Below are 23,990 nucleotides of genomic sequence, written 5' to 3'. Positions count from 1 at the left end.
ATAAAAGGCTGAGTCAGGGAAACAACAAGTAAGCACAGTATATGCTTGAATTCAATAAAATAATCGGAATAGCAGATGCCAATCATTAATTTGATTCTCACCCATTGAGTGCCTGTTCATTGCTCTTCTGCCCAAATAAAAGAAAGTAAAGTTATGTAAGACACTAGGCTCTTGTGTTTCTCTTTTAAGTCAATGGGCCTGGTAGTAAGCATGTATATTATACTGGATAATCCAGACAAGCTTGTGTTGCAGGTCTACATCCCAGGTACTCAGGAGAGGCATGGCAAGTTCAGAGTCTGATCACATTACAAAGTGAGCACAGTGTCAATCTGGACCACTTCATAAGCCCTTCATCTCAAAAAGGGAAAGGCACAAGAAGGTAGGATGTAGCTCAGCCATGGAGCACTTGCTCTGGCTCGCTCAAGACCTTGTCAGTCCTCCGCACTGCAGGGCAAAAAAGAAAATTCCAGGGAAGTTTAAATAGCATATGGTGAAGAAACATTACAAGAAATTCAAAAGAAAACAAAACAAAACCAAGCAGCAGAGGTACCATCGCCTACTGGCGCTGTTACAAAAAACAAACATACCAAGTGCCATACACTTGGAAAGGAAGAAGTATTATTCTGGCACATAATTTCAGGGCTTCTGCCCACAGTCAGCAGGCTGTGAGGCCTGAGATGAGGGAGCATGTCATGACAGGAAGCACATGCTGGACCAAACTTGCTGAATTCATGGAGACCAGGAGAAAGTTAGAGAGAAGGAATCAGGGCCCCCGCTTACCCTTTCCAAAAGCATGTCTTCAAATGTTCTAACTCTCTTCCACTTCCCAAAGGTTCCATCCCCTCCTGCTAGCACACAGACTGGAAAGCCATGCTTTCAAAATGTGAGCCAACGAGGAACACTCAGAATCTGAACTGTAGTGGGAGGGTCAAGTGTGTTTTCAATATCTCTGTCAAAGGTGCCACTTCTTTAACAAAGATCTAAGTGATTAAAAAAGAAAGCCATGGATATAAAATGGCATCCTTTACCACTCAACATGCATGCAGTGTCTGTGGGCTTTTGATTCCCTATATAGAGCATGAGTTCTTGTCTGAACCAACAGAACAATGTTCTTGCGTTGTGTGTTTTGCTCCTAGCAGAGACTCATCACCTCACTATGCCCTTTGCGTCATTATTCATTTGGGAAATGTGTGAATTCACCAAGTTTTATTCCCACTTAGAATCTCACTTGTTTCATCCAGCAATAGTGGCAGATAAATGCAGTGATTTTGTTGTTATGCATTCTCACTTATACATGGAGCTCATGTGTAAATTGAAAGTGTTATATACATCACAAATAGCAGTCTGGAGACCAGAGAACAGCTCCCCATGCCTTCAACTCTGTGATTTTTTTTTCCTCCACCACTCCATACATTTCTATGGAAGCATTATAATTTGACTGGTCCCCCAAAAATTATGAGTTGGAAATACACTCCCCAAGGAAACACTGTTGGGACATGGGGTCTATTGGGAGGTATTTACATCCTGAGGAAAAGTAACAGAAGTAGATGAAAAGTTATGAAAGCTGAAAGACACTAGCTGGAGAATTGATTTGTAGAAATGGGATAAACATAACTTTTTTCTTTGCTACTGGAAAAATACACTAGATTCATCCTGTAGCATTACTGTCAGCTTCTTCAGGGTAAGGCCATTCTGAGATGGTCACACTGGAGGCTGCCTTCCTATAGATTTCATCGGAGACATCAGAGTCAATTAGGTATGCTCTCTTCATCGGCTGCCTTGCATACAGTGGTCTGGTTGGCTTTTCTTCTGCCTAAGGGAGCTGACTGGAATAAGGAAGGCCATTCCCTATGGGCCACAGACATTCATTCTGAGAAGGTCTCAGAAGACAATCAAGGACAGCTGCTTATCCTCCTCAGTTGACTTCCCCTGTGGCATTGAAGTAAGCTCAGCATGGGGACTATGCCTGCTGGATATGCCAATCAGGCCCTTGGGAGAAATTGTGAGATACCTCAGAATATGGTTTTCCCATAATGCAGATGGCATCTTTACATTTCCTGTTCAACCAGGCTTAACAGTACCGTCTTTTCCTTGCCTGTCTGGAGACCCCTATGTAAGACTGTGAACAGATTCCAGCTGTATCTATCTCTGTCCACTCAAAATCACAAGTTCCGCTTAGACTCACAATGAGGGCGCCTGCCATGCTGAAAGCAACTAGAGACGAAGTACACTACTGGTTCAAATAGTCCCCTCTTGTACCATGTCAGCAAGGTGGATAATGGCATTGAGCATTCAGAAAGCTGTCACATCTGGCACACACAAACAGAAGAATTTATGTGTATGTATTGCATGTTAAATACATGCAAAATACATGTTAAATACACATGCTTCCGTAGCAGCAAGATGACCTGAACACACTCATGGGCTAATACATGTGCACTTTGAAGTTCATTTTAATAATGTTAAATGACTGCCACGGTGTGATTCTATAATTGCATACCACCACTTCTAAGCTTGCCTAGCAGAGGTCATTTAAGTACTCAAAATTCTCATAATATACCAGTGGATTCAGAGCCTCGAGGACCCTAGTCCTGGCAATCCACAGGGAGCAAAGGTTCAGCATAGAAAACAGCAGTGGTAGAGAAGGTATTTAGTAGCATCTGACCTAGGAAGTGGTCCAGAGAACTAGCATCACCGACATCACATAAGCCCATACAGAATTATGGGCCTTTCCTGAGAAGCCACAATGACAATCCTGAGGCTCATAGACATTCAAGTGTAAGAGGCAGAGGAGTAGCATATGGTAGCCTGGGAGAAATAGAAGTGGAATAACAGGCTCTTCTGTCCTGAGCTGCCTGCTCTGACACCTGAGGTGCACAGTGTTCCTAGGAGTGCATAGTAGACTGCACTTTCCCTTTAGTTTTAATTTTATGTGATTGAGAGCAGTCATCTTGGACATAATTAACAGTATAGTACCCCCAAAACACTAACATCTTCTTAGTTTAGTGATATAGACTAAACTCGTTCTATCCTTTCCATGTACACATCGTATGTAGAACATCAGTGCTTGACTTCAGACTATCTTATGAGTAAGTATCACATTAAATTAATTTAGAACCGCCACCTGCCCTTGCTTGGAGCTTTATGTTATCACCAGGTATAGATACAAAATGTTTAATTTAAAATTTCATTTTTTAAAAAAAATTTTAAATGGCTTAAAATGTTATTGCCTCCTGGTTAAAGTGTGTTTTGGGTTGAATTATCACATTTTTTGGCCACTGTCTTCAATTGTGTGTTGATAATCAAATATAAAACTTTGGGCAACTTAAAAGAAACTCAGGTAAAGATGCTGGACTTTATCTTTGGTTAGAGTCCTAGATAATGGATAGAAAAGTGAAGAATATGCCATTGAGCAATCTGTATGCTGGCCTTTTGTCTTCCAAATTGTGTGTGTGTGTGTGTGTGTGTGTGTGTGTGTGTGTGTTCCTGGGTCCTTCCAGTATGCCCCTCAAGGTGTCCTGTGCACCTAAAACCCCAGTTTCTTAAACAGTGGTCCATGACTAACATGGTTCACATCATCTCGGAATTTGGTAGAAGCAAAACTCTGTTCCCCACTCCGTAGCCATCTAAGAGAGAAACTGTGACACAGGGTCCAGAAAGCTTTGTTTTCACTAAGGTCTGGAATAGGTTCCAATAAAAAAAAAAAAAAAAAAAAAAGATTAGGAACTACCTACTTCAGACACCGTTGATATAATTCAGTAGGTGAGTGATTGTCTACCCTGTGTACAGCCTTGGGTTTGACCCCCAGTATGGGAAAAATGATCAGTAGTATAAGCCAAGAAACTGCATACTTTACAAACTCAAAGTTTTCAGATGAGATTTTGATGCAATGGAAGAAATAGCCTCAGAATTCAGAAATCTGGGTCCTAGTTGTAACACAGCATGAGTGACATGTGGCACCTCAGATCAGCGATCAAATCCTATGTAACTATCTTTTTCAACTGTAACATAGAGGACTACTTACCTCACTGACTCAGTGTCACACATATGTAACGAAGAAATTGTACAACGAGTAAAGGAGCAAACTCTTTTCCTATCCCTAGAACTCGGTCCTATGCCTTCCTCAGGCACCTTTGCACATCCCTGGGAATCGTTCAGAGAGCTAAGGCTGTATTTTAAGGTGAAATGTGCTTGTCACTTCATAGCCATCACAAAAGTTGGAACAAACGCCTGAGGGGTGACTTTTGAAAAGTTATGACTTCAAAATGTTACGGCAGCTCTCATCTCTCGCCTTTATATTTGTTACATAAGGCTGTCCCCTCAGAACGCAGATAGGCAGCCAGTTGCACTGAAAGAACTATGGGAGAAGTACTATTCTGGGAAGTCTTTCTGTAAAAAAAAAAATCATTAGGTTTTTTTAAGCTACCAAAAGTTTTTATTTTTATGTAAAAAAAACAAAGGACTTCAGGGATAATTTTGAAAATGTGAGAGCTAGTTTACATTTTATCTTCTCGGTAATTTCCCTACTTATTTTAAAAATATTTATTTGTAATGGTTAAAATAAAATTTGAATCAAATATATGAGACATCCATGATTTTTTTTTTCTTATGTGGCCCAGCTTAATAACTTCAATTCTGGATGAATACTGAACGACATCATCATCGAAACATTCCGCGTCAACCAAGTTATGCACTAAGCTGAATGGCATGCCAGGGATTCATATCTTGGTTATTTTATTTGACTTACCCCCAGGAAAGCATCCACTAGAAACACTGCCAATGGGTCTAGAACTGTCCATAGTCCCATTGCGATGATTAACTTTGACAAGGCATCCGGGCAGGAGGAAAACAGTAGCTGACAGCCCCATCTGATCAGAAGCAAGGGGAACGTGATTGTGTTTAGAGCTAAGGGCCCCAATACAATCACAGCCAGCTCTTCTCCGACATGAACTGAAGAAGTCGGGTAGCAGAGCTCAACAGTGTAGGAATGAAACTGGAATCTGTAGGGGCAAAGCAGAGGCATCCAATAAGAATTACATGCAGGCCAAGTATCCCAAATGATCGACAGGTGCATGTGCTTTGCTTTCTTGATTAACAAGACAGGGGTTGGGGGGAGAGAATAAAAAGAAAAAATATTTGACCCAAAATGGCACCTGAAATTGAGTGTTAGAAATCTTCTATTGTTCTTAAACACTACTAGGATATTTCACAACGACAGAAATGCAAGTTACCCCATTCATTGTTCTATAAATAAATAAATAAATAAATAAGATATTGAGCATGTTTGAGCCACTCAGTAGAGATCTCAGTAGAGCTATCTGAAAAACAGGAACTTCTCTGTAGTACACAAGACATATTTAGTGGTCAATTTTAAATGCAAAATACACTAGTGAATTTTCTAATGAGTCAAAGCCTTGTAAAACCTGAGAGATAGGCATAGATCTCATGAGCCTTCAGAATTTGGCTGAAGCTTATTGATTTTGCTTCTGGCTTTTCTGGAGTGACTTCCAACTTCCAACATCAAAAACACAGTCATCACTAACAACTGAAATTTCATAGCTAGGGGCTAACATCATAAGTCTCAGCCCTGTGGGTTAAATACAGCTCAAGCCAGGAACTTAGGCCGCCTCCAGTGTGGCGTTGACATCATCAGTCCCTGCCATGTAAGAATTGTGCTAGTGCGAAGATCTCTCTCCAATTTGGCCTGTGTAAAACTGCGTGGGACTCAGTTCACCCTTATTGTGAACTGAACTCCACTGGAGAGAGGTTTAATCCACTCCTTGACTACTTCTTCAAAGAAAGGTTGAGGCTTTGTTCTTGTGTTGTCATGGATATGAAGTAGAACAATATCGATTTCTTAGCATAGGACCTGACAGAGTGAAGGCAAAGTCAGAGCTCATTATTGGTGTTGTTATTGCTATAGCCCATGGCTGAGATGTCCTGTGTGAGGCAGGACTGGATCTACGCAACAGGCCCCCAAATGGTGTGTTAGTTCAACTCCCTTGCTTAAGAAACTGACTAAAATGAACGGTCACAATATTCTGTGCCATCTTATGGAGTTAAAAACAAACAGAACCTAGACTTTCTTTACTAATGAAGGGTAAAAGTGTGAGTAATTAGCTCAGGCTAGCACACTGATATTTTCTACGTTGGAAACTAAGGATATGTGTGTGTGTGTGTGTGTGTGTATAACACACACATATATACATACATATATATGTATACATGTATATATATCTATATGTATGAATACTCATATATATATACATTACAGATATATATATATCATTTATATGAGACAGATACAGAGAGATAAATATAAATAGACCAATAGATAGATAGATAATAGATGTATAGGTAGCTGGTTAGATATAGAAATAGACAGACAGAGAAAAATACTCACACAAGACTTCCTTCATGCAAATGCAGTTATTTGACACATGTAAATTTCACACTGACAATATATCCCAATCTCAGTTATTCCATTTCATAAGAGAATCAAACACTCTGTGTGCATACATACACATAGGTATTTCTTTACACAAAGTCTTACATTTTGTTCATGATCATCTTAATGTAAAATATACACATGTCTATGCTTCTATATGTACCATTTACATTAAAAAAAATGAATTTTACTTGAATTGTTATCTATGTCTATCTTGCATGTCTATGGAATCCTGTTTATGGAGAGACAACATTTAAAATATCATTTCCCCCAGGAAGATAATGGCCCAGAAAGGTGTTGGGGTTGAGTTTGGTAAGTGTTTGAATTCAATCATTTTGTAGAAGAGGCAGGCAATCTTTGCTTTTCTGAGTATGATAAATCAGACAGACTCACATTACTTCTGAAATAGCTTCAGCCCGTGTCACTCTTATAAAATCAAAATAGAACAAACACATATTTGCCAAGTTTCTTCTTGGGTCTTGCTCAGGTATGAGGACATATTTGAATGTGCTGAATTTTAAATAAATACTGATGCATGAGTTAAGTATTTGTATATGAAGAGCCACCCACAGCCTGAAACTGCAAATATGGTAAAAAGCCCCTGTTCTCAGCTAAATAATTTTTCTATCCCTTCAAATCAGGCCTACATTTTAGGTCTTCCAATAAGTTAACAGGGAAAGGTATCATGTAATTTTCTTTGCCCTAGCAAGATGAAATACATCCCCACGTCTTACAGGGGAAAGCACTTACTTTGTAACTGGAGTTGAAAGGGCCCAGAGGAAAAGCCACTGGCCCAGGTAATGCAAGTAGAGTCTCAGGAACCAGAGAGAAGCCATCATCAGAAGGATGTACCAGAAGCTCTGGCTTTGCCATTGAGCTAATTCAAGTTCTGAAAATAAAGACATCAATGCGAAGTGGAAGTGCTTGGACAACCTTTCAGATCCACAGCCATCTACTCCTGAAGGGCAGCTGCAAGCAAAGAATCATGGGTAAATTCAGGACCTATAATATACTCCCCAAAAGAACAGATTTAAATGAAATGATTTCTAAACATTTGGAAGTCAAACACATTTGTGTTCTTTTTGGTTACAGTGGATGACTGAAGTCAACATGGGTAAATGCGAGGTAGGGTGCTGTAAATGTAGCCATGAAATATGAATCCATTCTCTTCCCAAGGCCTACTAAAACAACAAGACCGACAAGACAGCAAAAACAAAAAAAATCTCAGGCATTAAAATTAGAATTCTTGAGCCCTGACTGGAACATAAAAACTGTAAACTACTATGGAAAACAGTATGGTGTATGTAATACCAAAAAATTAAAAACTGTAATTACCATCTGGCTCACCAATCCCCATTATGAATTCTACCCAGAGGGATTGAGAGCAGAGCAGAGATGTGAGATCCACATCCCTGCATGCTAGCAGCATCTTCAGCAGCCAAGACACGAAAGGAAAACACATGCCCACTGCTGAAGGAATAACTGAAACAGATCTGATAATACAAAATAAAAGATTGTCCAACATTAAGTAAATAAGGGACCTCTGACACATGCTACAATGTGAATAAGCCTTGGGAACAATTAACATGAAATAATCGAGTTACAAAAGAACAGAAACTACAGGATTCTGCTACATGACCTTTCTATTGCAATTAAAGTCAGGAGAACCAAATTTTGAAGGGTGTCCAAAAAACACAATCCTTTTCTGCTGTAGAATGGGTCAGTTTAGGCTTTGCAAACTGAAACATTCCTGAGATCAGATGACCAGCAACGTGAATACAGGCATCACTAAGCTACACACTTATGTAGTGAAGTAGAGGAAGAAATTTTTATACTCAGTAAATTTAATTTTTCTGGAACAAGTTGAAAATTTAAAGCATATTCTGGCTTATCTCTCCTGCCCACGGTATTATATATTCTTTTTGTTGTTGTTTTGTTTTGTTTTCTGAGACAGGGTTTCTCTGTGTAGTCCTGGCTGTCCTAGAACTCACTCTGTAGACCAGGCTGGCCTCTAAATCCGCCTGTCTCTGCCTCCCAAGTGCTGAAATTAAAGGTGTGTGCCACCATCGCCCGGCACACACCTTTAATTTAATTAAAAATTTAATTTAATTTAATTTAATATTCTTAAGAGCAGGTTTTTTATTGGTACCAGTGAGATAGCTTGGTGGGTAAGGGAGTTTGATAGCAAACTTAACAACTTGAGTTTTGTCCCTGAAACAAACCCACATGGTAGAACAAAAGAGTTGACTCTCAAACTGTGTTTTGACCACCACCACACACACACACACACACACACACACACACATATATATATATATATATGCACACACATCAAACCTTATAAAAATTATGTTTATCTGTTATTTAAAATGAACTACTTCATTTATATAACATTAAAATATCATTAATTTCATATATCACTAGTATACACAAATAAGAATTCAAAATAAAGAATTTATTATTTAACAGAACAGTGTAGAATTCATGGACACATTCGAAAGATTTTATGTAACAAAGCTCACCGCTGTCTGAAGACTGTCAGATTCAATGACAAGCATGCCATGGGCAAAGAAGATAAGTCATGGAAACACAAGTTTGACAACAGAATATCAACAAATAGGGATGCGGCGGTGACCTCTTGGTCTTCAGAGAGTAACAAGGCATCAACAATGACACTGACAGTTCCCGGTGTGTTTTGCATGGAGAAGTGGACTGCCACCCACTTTTGTACTGAGCAAGTCTTTCAATCACACAAATGAAAAACAGTAAAGTAAGAAACAGACACACACACACACACACACACACACACACACATGCGCATGCACGCATGCACACGCCCTTCATGGGGCCTTGGTTACACAGAGAGATACTGTCAGGGTTAAAGTCTCTTATGAGAGAACCCCAGAATACCTTACTCCTTTTCCATCATGGGAAATGAAACACAGACCTTGCTACACCACTCAAGCAAAAATATCCTGTTCATGATCTCTTCCACTAATTTCTCCATCACTGTTTTGCTCCTTCAAAGAAAGAAGAAATCAGATGCAGGCTTCCTGTTGTGTTGTTTGCAGAAAGCTGAAAAACCCCAAATGGTGCAAAACAAAAAGGATGCAAACTTAATGTGATGAGTGAAAATTCCCATTGTTCTTTTCACATCCATTGATGTTAATGACTAAGCAGTTTGAGTCCTTGTACACAGAAACTGCCCCAAAGCCAGACTCGCAGTTAGTTTCATAAATTAACTACTCCCACCTCCACTTAGAAACAAATCTTTGCATGTCATCCATCTGATTTAGAAAAAAAGACAACCCAGTTTACCATAACTACATTCATATGTCACTCAAAATAAATGTTTGTTCTGAATTAATGCAAATCAATATTAGTCTCCATTTGTTTAATGGTGGTAAACCCACATGTGGGTTCAAAGAATTTAGGAAAAGTTAATAATTTGATGTTTAACATTATTTTATATGCCTAGAAATTTGATATTAATGAGAGAGCTGATGGTGCTAGGTGATTTTAAATAAAATAGGAATTAAAATTTATTAGAGAAGTTAGTGAGGCATAGTCATATAACGGATGCCCTATTACAGTATACAGCAGCTCATGCCTTATAATCATGTAGAGTTTGCACCAGAGTCTCAATGTAGAGTTAGATAGAATTACATCTACCATTGTCTCTCCATAGACCAATTCGCAATTGCCTTGCCAGAGAGAGACTCTTTGTTGGGCCTCTGAACATGTAATGCACGTTACAGGATGCCCTATACTTGTAGACTATTCCCATCCACATGTCCATGATTCTTCTCAGTTATGTACAAAAAGTCTGACCATCCAGAGGATAATGAGTGGCATCACTGGGGTATGTAATATGTAGAGTGGGAATTGATTTATTGGTGATGAAGGAAGCCAAGGTGCACACAGATCCCTGGAACATCACACTGAGGCCAGCAGCCCCTCCTTGCTCCATGCAGATTGTGCTTCCATGGCTCAGGGGTGAGCTGCCAGAGGAAGAGAGGAATAAGGAGGCCAACCAGGTTTCAGCTCTTAAATGAAACCCATGTCTCTGAATTTTGCCACATTTCTTTTGACTCCCATATGTCCCCCTAATTTGTATGCCTAATCTTTATAGAGGCCTAAAATGAAGCATGATTTCTACAATTCATCATCATCATCATCATCATCATCATCATCATCATCATCATCATCATAATAATAACATAAAAAAGACCAATTTGCTTGGAGGGGAAAATCATGAAATGTGTTCTTAAACTCTCTTCTGTAGTGAGCATAAACCCTAAGGAGTTTGTGTCCTCTGAAGATTCATCAGCTAGCCATGATAGTCTTTATTTTAAAACCAGTACCAATAGATGGCACTAAAATTTCCACAGTCCTATCTGAAATAACCAAATAAAATCCACACATGACATTTAAAAAAATTTAATGATTACAGATAAAATATTTATTTCGCTGGATCATTTTAAATGTTTTCACTATTGATCAGGTGATTGCCTTTCTATTTGTGCGTATGTGTCTCTATGTGTTTGTGTTTGAATGTGGGGTATATGGGGGTCACGGGCTACTCCTGAGTGTCAGTTCTCACCTTCCACCTTGTTTAAGACAGGACATCTTAATGTTCAACCCTGTGTACACCACTCTAACTGTGAGCTTCCAGGTTCCACTGTGTCTATCTCCTATCTCATCCTGGGTATGCTGAGATTACAGATGCATGAGACTGAACCCGGCTTTATATGACTTCTGAGGATCCAAACGAAGGTTCGTACACTGAGGAGGCAAGTTCTTTGTCAACTGAGTGATTCCTCTAGTCCAGTTATCATTTTTTTTAAAAAAAATCAGATATGCTCAATAATTCTGAGTCTTTCTGAGACTTATTATTCAGTATTTCAAGAGCCATCAAAAGGAAGGTATTTTAAAATGACAAATTAAAATAAATAAAATGAAGACAGAAAAAACATGCAGAAGACACATCTAAGTGTCTCCAGTGATTCAGAAACAGAACTAAAGCCCAAGTCAGTAACATGATTTGCTCAAGGTAACATGGCCCGTAACCAAGAATCTTCTTTGTATGTTCCCGTCTTTCCATCAGGACTTTTCCCCATCACCTACTGAATGAGTTTACAGGAAAACGTCAAGATCAAGATATACCAGTAGACCGACAGCAGCTTGTCCTGTAACCTGAAAAGAGGGTTGCTTCCTTTGTAGAATTCTCGTTACCCCTAGATCATCACTGAATGCGTATGATATGCTATGCCCTGTGATAGTGGTATTAGAAATATAGAAACCCAGAAAATATCACCTGCCTTAACCCCCAGAATCTGTGATTATTTAAAATTACATGGCAGTGGTGAATTAAACAGCAGAAGAAATTTTAATTGCAGCTTAAAATAAAACTAGTATAAATTATTTGAAATGAGCCCACTGTAATTACAAGGGTCTTCAAAGATTAGAAGATGACAGCCAAGAAGAGAGAGAGAGAGAGAGAGAGAGAGAGAGAGAGAGAGAGAGAGAACCAGAGGAACAGCCAGGAAGAGGGTAGCATGCAAAACCTTGATCTAAATTTGTAGCCTATGAAAACATAGATGAACAAGCAACTAATATAATTAACACTAATTATAGAGTGGGGAAAAAACACAGAAGCAGTGCCCCTTGGCACCTCTAGAAAAACTCTTCATTTCTACCAGAAGCATATTTCAGACTTCTGACCTACAGAAGTGCAAACTTAGAACTCTTGTTGCTCTAAGTCATAGGCATACATGATTCGTACCAGCAGCAATGGAATATAAAGGTAGTTTCAAGGTGCACATGGGTGACAGGCCTTGTCATCTACTCATTGAACTTTTGATCTGTTAACAGCCACAGACAAGTGCAAAGCACCAACACATGGGCTGAGCCACTGTATCTGTGCTTTGATGGTACATCCGGTGTTATGAGGAAACAGGGCAAATTCCCATCTCAATATGGGTCAGAGAGAACTTCTCCGAGTTCTCAAAAATGAAGAAAAATTATGAAAGTAGTAGTGGATGCAGAATAAGAACAAGGCACAGCACACCTCACCCCATCTACAGTTCTCAGAAGATTAAAGTCTATTCTTTTTAACTGACAATACATTCAGTTTACCTTATTTCGTGTGAACAGGCTATTTGTGTGTGTGTGTGTGTGTGTGTGTGTGCGCGCGCGCACACACATGCGCTCACATGCACGTGTGTACACAAGCACACATGTGTATGCATGTGTGTATGACAGCTTATTATAACATGTGTGTGTAAAAGCTTATTATTACATGTGTATATATGTGTGTGCGTATCTGTATCTGTGTGTGTGTGTGCATGCATGTGTGCACACGTATGTCACAACATGTATATAGGGCTCATATAACAACTTTATAAAACTTACTTTCTCCTTCCATCTTTACATGACTGGGAATTTGACTCAGGCCACCAGCCTTTTATGGATGGTGCCTTTACCCACTAAGCTATCTCACTGACCCATCGTCTTATTTTTGGATAGGAGAGCCTCTCACAGAACCCGGAACACATCTTTTTGTCTAGGCTGAATTGAATGGCCATTGAGCCTGGGAAATCCAACTGTCCTGGCATCCCTCAATCTGGAGTTATAGGGACCCTTCACTTCTGTTTTTATGTGGGTGGTTGAGACTCAGAGCCTCGTGCTAGCATAATAAACACCTTACACATTAAGTCGTCTCCTTAGTACCAAGTGAAAAAAAATTCTAATATTGCATCTGATAATGGGTGAGAGATTCAGTCATCTGTGACTTATAAAGATAAGTAGTACACAGTGAGGAATAATATTTACATAGGAACCTCGCAGTAGTGGGATCTTCTCTAGGGTCTATGGCCCATGACTGGAGAGTTATGGGTAGTCAGCTACATTTACAGTACCAGGTATGGCTATGGAGCAGGCCAAAAGTCTAATTAGACAGCTGTTGGCTACCCCCAAGATAAAAGTACCACTGCCTCTCCATTGGGGATATCTTGCAACATCTGTCATTGTTGTGTTTCTTGGGCTTTACCAATGAGTGGGACTATCACTTGCTCCCCTTTCTTGGCAGCTTTTATAGCACCTTCCTATACTATGAGAGTTAGACCTCAGACATGAGGCTTCATGATGAGTTCCAGTTTGACTCTTCCAAGAGCTATGTCCAAAGTGTATGGTGTCATTAGGAATAGGCTATTACTATCAAGTTCTGAGAGGCAAGCAAAGGCAACGGCATTAGCTGTTGGGAGAGTATGAGAGCACCAGCTAAGATATATTATCTTCTAGACATGACAAGGAAATTAAACCCTTGAATCACAATGATATGGCTGCATAAAAAAGAGCTGCATAATGACACCACCAGCTTACATGCCAATATGAATAGTAAACTTCACAAGCCTAGATAAGAGCTATCCATAGTTAATGGTTGCTGAAAGAGAAAAATCTGTTTTCCCCAAGGATAAGGCTCCAGTATATATATATATGCAATGTAAAATGGACTCAGAAGGTTAAAATACATGCATGCATGAATGCATGCATGCATACATACATACATATGCATCATATGCATATATATATATATATATATATATATATATATATATATAACCAATAATTACATCACATTGAGTGATAATGCTCTCTCCAAGACTCACAGACTATCTAACAGAAACCCCAGTACCGGGTATGGGAAACATCCAGTTTAGTCAGCAGAGATCAAGAAAATTCCCAAGCAAGATAAGCTAATGTTGTTGGTTTTTATTGTCTTCCAGAACTTGAAGTCAAGGCCCTAGTATTGAGGACACCACACATTTTGAACACAGAACTTGGAGGAGTCAAACTGGAACTGTCCTGGAAGCCTCCTCATTATGGACAAGCTTTCACAGTGTTGGAAGGTACTATACCTGCTCCAAGATAGAAGGATACTGGGCATAGATAAGAGGACATGTATTAATTGGTAAAATTAAAGAAGAGGCTATGAATTGGAGAGGGAGTTGAAGAGGTGACCCAGAAGGAGTTGGAAGAGAGAGAAATAAGGCTGGAAATCATGGAAATACAGTTCTCATATATGAATGTCCCCCTCCCCAGTCAAACCTTCTTAAACCTCCTATTTGTCTTGAGCCTGTGAAACCCTTTTCCTGGTCACTCATTCCTAGGATGTAATCATGCCAAAGGCTGTTAGGACGTCGGTAGGTTCTACACACTCAGCAAGATGGACTCTCTTAGGGACCTGAGCACTTGAGGGCTTTACTGTCTGTGGGAAGTTGGGACCCAAGCCACCTAGAATGTCCAAAATCTTTATTCTTTCACAGTTTTGAAATTTTAAAAGCCCGACATGAAAGTACCATCAGGGCCATATGCCCTCAGAAGATTCTGGGCTACCCCTTCCCCAAATCACCTGAGCACCTTTTTAAAATCAAATGGTTTTCCAGCCCACATAAAGCTCCATTAGCTGGCATATTCTTTAATATACCCTTTTCAATATTCAAATAGCCCATCCCCTCTCCTCATCTTTTCCTGGTGCCTAAGACATTTGAAAACTACCCTGAGAATTTTCTAAAGGTCAGTTAAGGAAAACCTAGTGAACCCACAGCCGAGTGTCATTAACCATTTTGACCTGTTGGCATTCTCTGGGTGAGTTCATGGTGATCACATGTTCAAGAGAATGTGGGAAAATATGTGAGGATTAGAAGGTTTGTCTTTGGAAAGAGGAGGCATTCATCAAAAATTAATTCCTTACAATTATGTACGTGACATTGTATTAGTGTTAATATATTAATTAGCTATGGCATTGGCTTTATTTTTAACCTATTAAAATGGTGTGTCTTCTCTGCTTTATCTTTCATGTTTTAAGCATTTGTATGAAATGTGTATATTTTATACAAAGTTGTCTGTCTGTACATACATATTTACCTGGGCTAAAACCCTAAAGTACTTTTTCAAGTTTCAGAAGGCCGACGGAGGAACAATTTCCTGTTTATTGTAATGTGACCATTTTTAAACTGGAACATTCTCCTTAAAATTATGCCTCCTTGGCCAATTTGGATATTATGCATTTAATGTAACACACTGCACTTTTAACAGGTTTAATTCAATTTACAACAAATGCTTCTAATTAAGTTAAAAGATCTTTGAAAATTGCTAAATCTTAGGGGTAATATTACCACCACTGACATTGAAATAATTGATCTTTCCCACTGAGGCACAAAAGTATGAATGTTCTAATGAGAAAACAGGAATTGAAGTCTATCGAAAGAGTCCAAGGAGACCTCCAAACTCTTTAGGCTGTTATTTCCAATGACAGTCTCTGAATGTGAGTAGGAAGCTTTGGAGACAGGGACAGAGGCATGAAAAGAAAATTGAGATCCAACTCTAAAACAAAGTCAGAGTTAGAGCCAAGGTGACCAAAACCTGTTTTGCATCTCTGCAAATAATCAACTTTTGTTCAATACACTGGGATTCTGATTTAGAATGTTAATTTTTGCATCCACAGCTAATATTTTCTTCAGCACTTTGCAATAATCAATACAGTTGCAATATCAGGAGTCATCTATTTCTCCATGAAGAATTTTCCCAGAGGCAAAGATGGGTAGATCCAGTGCTTCAAGACAACTAAAATGTCTGGGAACCGTGGACAGTGGTTATTCCTGCCTAGACTGTGACCCCCAAGGTGGAAACAAAAGCTATGGGCTTTGCAGTTACTACCATAACTTTACCTCTCGGTGCTAGAAAGTCACTTAGTGTTGTTGCCGCCTGTGAGTAGAAAAGGAGCATTTACCTTCCTGCTCTTTTCCTGGCCTAATTAGATACAGTGTTTACAAAGTACTTCATAAGAGAAGCTGGCTAAATGCTTCATGCATAATAGAAGTTTTATTAATAATTTGAGCGATGATATAAAAGCTGTTAGCTCCTAAAACAATTCTGCTGGTAGGCAGCACGATGATGCACTGGCAAAGCAGTACAGGGAAAACAAAAGAGAGCAGAGCTCCCATGCAGAGCACAGAGGGGTCTTCCCAGGACGTGCAAGACTCAGAAGCTAAGGATGGAGGAGACAGAGTCCCTTTATGGCTGAAAGGCGGGGACCCAATCTAAACCTGGATCTTCCCATGATAGTTCAAAAGTTTTGAACTGTTTTGTGATCTATTTAGTCTGTGAATCCCAGATGCTTCCTTCCCAAAATCCAAAATAGGCAATTACATGGCTCATCTCATAAAGTTATGAGGACCAAGGAAGAGAATGCGTTAGAGTCGTAGGAAGGGATGTACCATTTTGAAAGAAGGATCATTCCTGATATAATCATAGGTAGCACTGACTAGATAGGGGATATACTTCCAAGCTCCAAGGTCAGATTTGAGTTCTCTGGCTAGGCATCACAGATGTAGCAGAAATACTCAGACATTCGCACTGAAAAGGAAACAGCAGAAAGTTGTATTTTCTTCTGAATCTTTCCTAGAAACAAAGGTCGAGTCACGTGTATTGGATGATCAAGTATTGCACTCTTAAGAATCCAAACATGTAAAAGTGGCCTAAATCACAGGAATCACCAGATATTTTGAAAGTGGGAGAGGAGACAGGGCCAAATAGACTCTCACTGTGCATAATGAGTTCAAATAAAAATCTGCAAACTATTTTCATATGGATGTTTGATCAACCTGTGTGCACATCAACATGGATGTGGAGGTCAGAGGACAACCTATGGGAGTCAGATCTCCTCTCCCACCATGTGGGGAGAGGGGATCAAGCTTAAAGCCTCAGGCTTGGACACAGATGTCTACTGATCCATGTCACCAGGCTTCAAGCATGCAGAGTGTACCATAACAGTCAAATTTGAAGGATCTGGTTTAATTAGCTCCCAAAATGTAGGTACACGTCAAATATACTGGATCTCATGCGCCTCCAGATCAACAAAGATGTCTAGCACAGATATAGCTCATGTTAGACTCGATGTTAAGAAGTCTGGGATATGACCTTTTTATCCTATTAATGTCAGAATCAAGGGGGTCACTGAGAGATCTGCTCAGTAAAGCAAGTTCCAATCAATGAATTCAGATGATGTGAATTAAAAATGCATCAGGGACGAGCCTTACTTACTTATACAAAGAATACATGCAGATTTGTTTGATATCTAAACCCAGCACCATATGGAAAATCTCTACCATAATTTTAAAGGTGAATTTTAAGACAGATGGAGTTGTTTTGAGCTTCAAGTCCATCATAGACAAGTTCTGTACACCTGAGTAACATCTTCAATATCTGGAAAATAAGCCTGTAAGACGGTATTATTTCAGTAGACACTGGATGGAGAAACTAAAAATCAGATACATATAAAGCTATTAATAATGAATATCTCATATTAACTGTTCAAACAATATTAGCCAATAGAATTATTTTATCAGCTTTTTTTGTAAATAATAACCATGGTATTTCCTCATCAAATAGTAGAACAAATAACTCAAATTGCGCTCTTGTCTCTGCGTACAGAGAAGTGCCTTTCTACAGAAATATCTAAATCTTTCCTAATATGTCAAGAGAAGTTTTTAACAGCTATTAATTTGACTCTCTCTTTTAAATTCTCAAATAAGGACCTAAACTGGAGGAAAAATACCCTTCCTAATTCAGTTTAACAAACACAGAAAATAAAATATTAACTCTTTTTCTTTCTGATGTAATCCTGAGTTGTTTTATTTAGTTGCCTATTATAAAAAGTAATTTGTGTTGATGGGTCTGAGGAAATCTAGAAATTAAAGAGCTAATTAAATTTGTTCTGAGTGATTTTTGAGTCTCTGTGTCAATAACTACATACAGAGGCATGCAATCAGACAGCCTTGTTTTGCTGGACATGTCATGACTTCCTAGGACTTGGATCAACCCGTTAGCCTGAAACAACAAACCCAATTGTTAAGCCACCGAGGAACCACAGACTGTGCATCCCCCAGACCTGTGAGAGAATGTCAGAAGTGAGGATAAAGATGGTAAAGCTATGTGATCAGAAATCCCTTTCCTGAAAATCTTCCCTGGGAGGATTTTGGGAAGTTTTACTTTCATCAGTCAAAACATACATCCCTATAAAATATTAAATTTACATCAAAGTACTGCACTTTTACAAAAGACTTTGCTGCATATTTTTATGAAATAAAATTTCATAAAAGTTGATACAGCTAAAGATGTAGCTCAGTGGCGAAGCATATGCCAAGTAGACTCTGACTTCAGTCTCCAGCACTGCAAAAAGAAATTTTAAAATCACAACTGTGGAAGTATTGTAAAAATAAGTGTTGGCCCAGAAGCCTGATGTGATCCAAAGTGACTGTGTCTTAAAGTTTGATGCCCCGAGTCTGGGGTTCTTAGAGGGAGATTGTTTCTCTTCTGGAAACAAGGGCCCCAGGAATTATACAGATTTGGGATTGTGTAATTACATATCTAGTTATTGCATGAGGAGTCCTAAATAGGTCACTAGGAGACTGTGTACTGGTATAGCCGTTTTTCCTCTTCCTGTGGTTGAATATTTAGGTGTTCCTCATCACTCTGGGGTCACACATCAAGCTGGTCCTCTCAGTTGCCTTTCTAAGAGCTTGTCCTGTCAGTGTCTTGGGTAGAAGCTTCTTGATGTAGGAAATATGTCAGGACTGGTGGATTTGCTATCCACAGCTGTATTTTCTTTCTGATACAATGAGAGCTCTCTACTTTGAGTCCCTGTTGCACAGCTCGTGAGTCAATGGATCAAACACTGTAAATGTTCCTAGAATGCCCCTGACCATGGTTGTGTTGATATTAAATACAAAGCTGTACCTGGAATATGTTGAGCCTAGTCAAACTGAACTGTTGCTTTTTTCCTAGGGGAATGGGGGGATGTGCAGGTCTAGTGTAGTGAAGCAGGGCTCTGGCAAGTCTTGAGGTATGCTAGTCTGGGACAGAAGTTCTGTCATTGGGTGATGGGTGAGACATTTGGCAGTGGTATTTAATACAGATGTTAATGAATGGTAGTCTGTAGAGTTAAGCTTGAGCAAGATCCCCACCTATGACCATGGAGCTATTTGATCTTTGGGGGCCACATAGCTAGCTCTAGTGACAGGGAGTGGTTTCTGTTAAATAATTACTTTGTCAACTTGGTTTTTTAGTGCCTCTCTCCAGGCTGCCTCTGGACACTGTTTCCTTTTCTTTTCTCTTCTCTTCTCTTCTCTTCTCTTCTCTTCTCTTCTCTTCTCTTCTCTTCTCTTCTCTTCTCTTCTTTTTTTTTTCAGGCAACATAGCAGTTCCCTTTTATCTACAATCTTCCATGACAGTTTCACTTATCCACAGTCTATCTATCATGTTTAAAATTATTACGTGGAAAACTTCAGAAACCAACCACTCATAAGTTCTAAATTGTGTGTCACAATGAGTAACGTGAAGAACTCCTTCACGTTGCTGCTCCCAAAGGGTGAATATCATGCCTGCATCCAGTGTATCCATACTACATAAGCTACCTTTTGTTACTCATTCAGGAACTGTCTCAATTACCAGACCCTTACGCTCACTGTGCTTGTGTTCACGTGTCCTTGATTTATCAAATAATGGCCCCAAAGTACAACAGTAGTGCTGTTGGTGGCTTTATTGCAGTATATGGTTCTTATTCTTCTATTTTATCAATATTGCAATGTCTGGGGTTTCAAGGATCCACTAAGTGTCTCAAGATATTTCTTTGGTAGATAAAGAAGCTGTTTTTACAAACCTGTTTACACTTTGAATTCCCCCCAAAGTAAATCTACGTTCCAAATTCCTTATGCTGCATCTTTTGCTTTTCTGGCCCCAAACTGAGTCTGCCAGGCTGTTTGTATGTACCATGAGTCCCTATGACATGGTTCCTGGCCACCTATCCTCAACTGAAACACAATGCCTAGTTGTACCCATGGAAAGGACAGCGTCCTGCTGGGCTCCAATCATCTGGGCTTCTGCACTTTTTCTCTTCCACAAGCTGCTCAGAAAGGCCCTTCTCCCCTGTGCTGACATAAGTATAAGCCCAGAGAAAGATGCAGGACCACCCGTGCTAAATGGCAGGGGCTCTTACTTATGTGTTCATGCAACCTACTTTAAGAAAATGAAGACCATCTTCCAAAAGAAAGAAAGAAAGAAAGAAAGAAAGAAAGAAAGAAAGAAAGGAAGGAAGAAAGAAAGAAAGAAAACAAATAAGATATGGTTTCCTAGTACTTTATCATGGGAACATGCAGGTGTCCAGCCCATCAGATTATATTCACTAAGTGCAGATGGTTTGGGTGTCATTTTGTGTTAGTAAAACATAATGTGAAATAAGATGATGTCAGGAAACTAAGTGTTATAAAAATGTTTGAGGTATTAACAAGCGATTGAGGTAGCTATGGGCTGCCGTGTGCGTCTGGGAGGCGCTTCTCAGACAAGGCAGTATCTGATGCGATCTGGATAAGATAGACGAGCTACATTTCCATGTGAGATGAAGAGAGCAGAGAAAGGTCAGACATGGTGTTTAACGTGTCTCCACAGATGCATTCAGCATGCTCCAGTAAAGAGTAGCAAACCCAGGGCCATACAGACAGCTCAGGGCAAACTCATTTGATCAAAAAAAAAAAAAAATGTGAAAGGGCATAGATCTGGGATCACTTGTGGAGGTGAGCAACTAGGGTGGAAGGGAGGTAAGAGAAGTGGGAGTGACATTAAAGAGATTGCACTACACTATACTACACATACACACACGCACACTCACACGAAATTTTCTAAAGAACACAAAGAGATAGAGTGTGCCAAAAGCATCTTTCAGCAGGGCATGGCAGAGATGCCTGTAATCTCATTAGAATTCAGAGGTGAAAGAATATTGAAACACTGGCTGATTTAAATATTGGGGTTGGTGCTATGTGACCTATAGGAGACAAGATAATTATTAAGTAGATGGTATGCGTATCATAAATAGTACATGTTGCTTAGAGAGGTAACTGGGAAATTTCCCACCAAAATCATCATCTCAAAAAAGCTGAAGTAGGTTTGCATAGGGACTCATGATGCTTGTGTGAACATGTGTATGCATGTCTGTATGTGCTTGTAAGCAAGTCATAGCACAACACAGCCACACATGACAGGGGAGAGTGTAATTATGGACAATACACATGCACACGCACGTAGAATCATAGTATATATCTGTCATTATGAGAAATGTTCATTTCTTGTTCTGCTTCTTAAAACATTAATGACAAAATCCAACACAATGAAAACAATACAAAATGTGATAACGTGCACAGATCTCTCAGTGTGCAACTTAGGAGCATAGCATATTAAGGGAAAATAAGGGTATAAAATATGAAAAACTAGATACCTTACAAATGAGCTCTGAAGGAAGACATATGGTGCTAAATTGGAAAATGAAAAATGTTTTGAATGAAGATTTTTCAAAATGATGGGGCACTTTGTATAATCCTCATGCAAAGTAAACCACAATCAAATTGAAACTTAGGGTTAAATCTCACCCTGGACACTGGAACACAAGTCTTACAAAACCAAGAGATCAACACCATCTTTCACCATAAGTGAGAGATATGATAAGAATAGAACCTGAGATATCTAAAAACCCATCTTTTAGTATCTTAGAGTACATCTGAAATCAATACTTATTTAACTCTTATTTATATAGTAATTTATTACATTTGAGAGATTTACTGTATTTTTAATTGTGTGTGTGTGTGTGTGTGTGTGTGAGAGAGAGAGAGAGAGAGAGAGAGAGAGAGAGAGAGAGAGAGAGAGCGCACATGCACATGCAGTTTTTGTACATGAAAGTACAGGTGCTTACAGAGTCAAGAAGATGTTGGAGCCCCTGGAACTAAAGATGTTATGAATCAACCAATATGGGTTTTGGGAACTTAACTCTGGTCCACTAGAAGAGTAGTATGTATTGTATACTGTTTAACCCTCTCTCCAATCCTTATCTCGTTGTTTTTAAAATAGTTCATAACCAAGGTGAGTGCAGTGCCATAGACCTGCAACCCCAGCACTTGCAAATTGGAGGCAAGGAGGTCAAAATTCCAAAGTCATTCTTAGCTACATAGAGGGTTCAAGACCAGGCTGGGCTGCATGGTATTCTGTGGGTCTGCAGCTCGTGCGTGTGTGTGGGTCCTGTTGGGCTGATTTGTGGTTCCCATGAGTCTGCCACCCCAGGCAGCTGAACCATGGCTCAGAGGGCAGGAACGCAGGAATTTGACTGAGTACACTCCACATGGGGGTGAGAGGGACGCTGGGCTATGAGAAGCCGTGAGGCTCCGCCTGGGCATGGAAAGGTCTCAGCCTGAAGTCCCCACATGAGCAGAGCTCCTGGGCTGGGTGTCTCTGGGCCGAATTGGCTAGATGGTGACCAGCTGGTCTCTGTCCTTGGGCTCTCAGATGCTGTGGGTAGAGACTCTTGGGCTTGGCTGGGTCTTGGCTGGTTCTGATAGCTTGCTTGAGTTGGCAGGCCTCTGTGGTGGGAACGCAGAGAAGTCCTCCAGGCAGTGGCTTGGTAGTCGAAAGCCCCTGACAGGCCCCAAAGATGAGAGGAAGTCCATGATTTTAAAAGGTTTATTGTCATAACGAAAAGTAGATGTAGCTGTATCCCGAGTCCTTAGGGCCTGAGGTTAAATACGGTTTGGAAAGAGGAGGGTCTGAGAAGGAATGCTTAATTGGCCTTTAGGTATCTCATTAATATGGAGATCTCTTGAGGCTCTGTGGCCTGTAGTCATGCCCTCTACCTGTGAAGGGGCTGGTAGGGGCGTTGCTCTATGTGACTGAAAGGCAGGGATCAATGGAGGTCTTTGGCCTCCTGTCAGGAGCCTGGAGTCTGGGAGCATGGTGAAATGCATGCCGTCCCTTGCAGTGATACCTGTTGGATCTCCAGTCATCTCTAGCCAGTGCTTAACCAGAAACCAAGCTATCCTTTCATGGTCTCACAGTATTCTATCTCAAAAAGGGAGGTGCTGAAGAGGTGACTATTTAGATAAAGTGCTACCATGCAAAACTAATGACTTGAACTCAGATCCAATGAACCCATGTAAAAGTTAGACACAGTAGCATGCATGTGTGTAATTCCAGAGCTGCTAAGGGAAGACAGGAGGTAGAGAAAGGAGAATCTCCAGAAACTCATGGACTAGTCAGTATTTGCAGTCGTGAACAAGAGACCCTGTCTCAACCAAGATAGAAGGTAAGAACATGAACAAAGTTGTCCTCTGACCTCTACAAATACACTATGGCCTGCCATGTATACCCACAAATGCACACATGTGAAATAAATAACTTAACAATGGATTTCAATAATTGTAACAGTAATAGAGCAATAATCCAAACGTTTCATATTCTAGAATCCTATTTTAGGCACTAACAAAGCCTATAATATTCATCTTTTTTTTTTCTTCAGAATTGTTGCCACCAAGTTTTCATTTATTTTCCAGAAAGAATCAGAGAACAAGAGAGGGCAGATTGCCAAGCCTGAGACTAGCAGTGTCCTTGAAGACAGCCTAAACCAAAATAAACACAAAAACAAACATGTCTACAATTAAAAGAC

General features: G+C 39.8%; 1 protein-coding gene across 1 annotated transcript in view; it reads right to left on the bottom strand.

Moving 5' to 3' along the window:
• The window catches only part of LOC117714091 (uncharacterized), a 280,965-nt gene that overhangs the window by 68,435 nt on the left and 188,540 nt on the right, over positions 1-23,990 (bottom strand). Inside the window, exons 16-17 of the mRNA XM_076939837.1 lie at positions 7,199-7,417; positions 4,748-5,000 (exon numbers count right to left, since the gene is read on the bottom strand). Coding sequence (XP_076795952.1) covers positions 4,748-5,000; positions 7,199-7,417 — 472 coding nt within the window. The remainder of the gene's footprint in view (positions 1-4,747; positions 5,001-7,198; positions 7,418-23,990) is intronic.

Source organism: Arvicanthis niloticus, chromosome 8, assembly GCF_011762505.2.
Source record: "Arvicanthis niloticus isolate mArvNil1 chromosome 8, mArvNil1.pat.X, whole genome shotgun sequence".
NCBI lineage: Eukaryota > Metazoa > Chordata > Mammalia > Rodentia > Muridae > Arvicanthis > Arvicanthis niloticus.
This window is presented reverse-complemented; position numbering and strand designations above follow the sequence as displayed.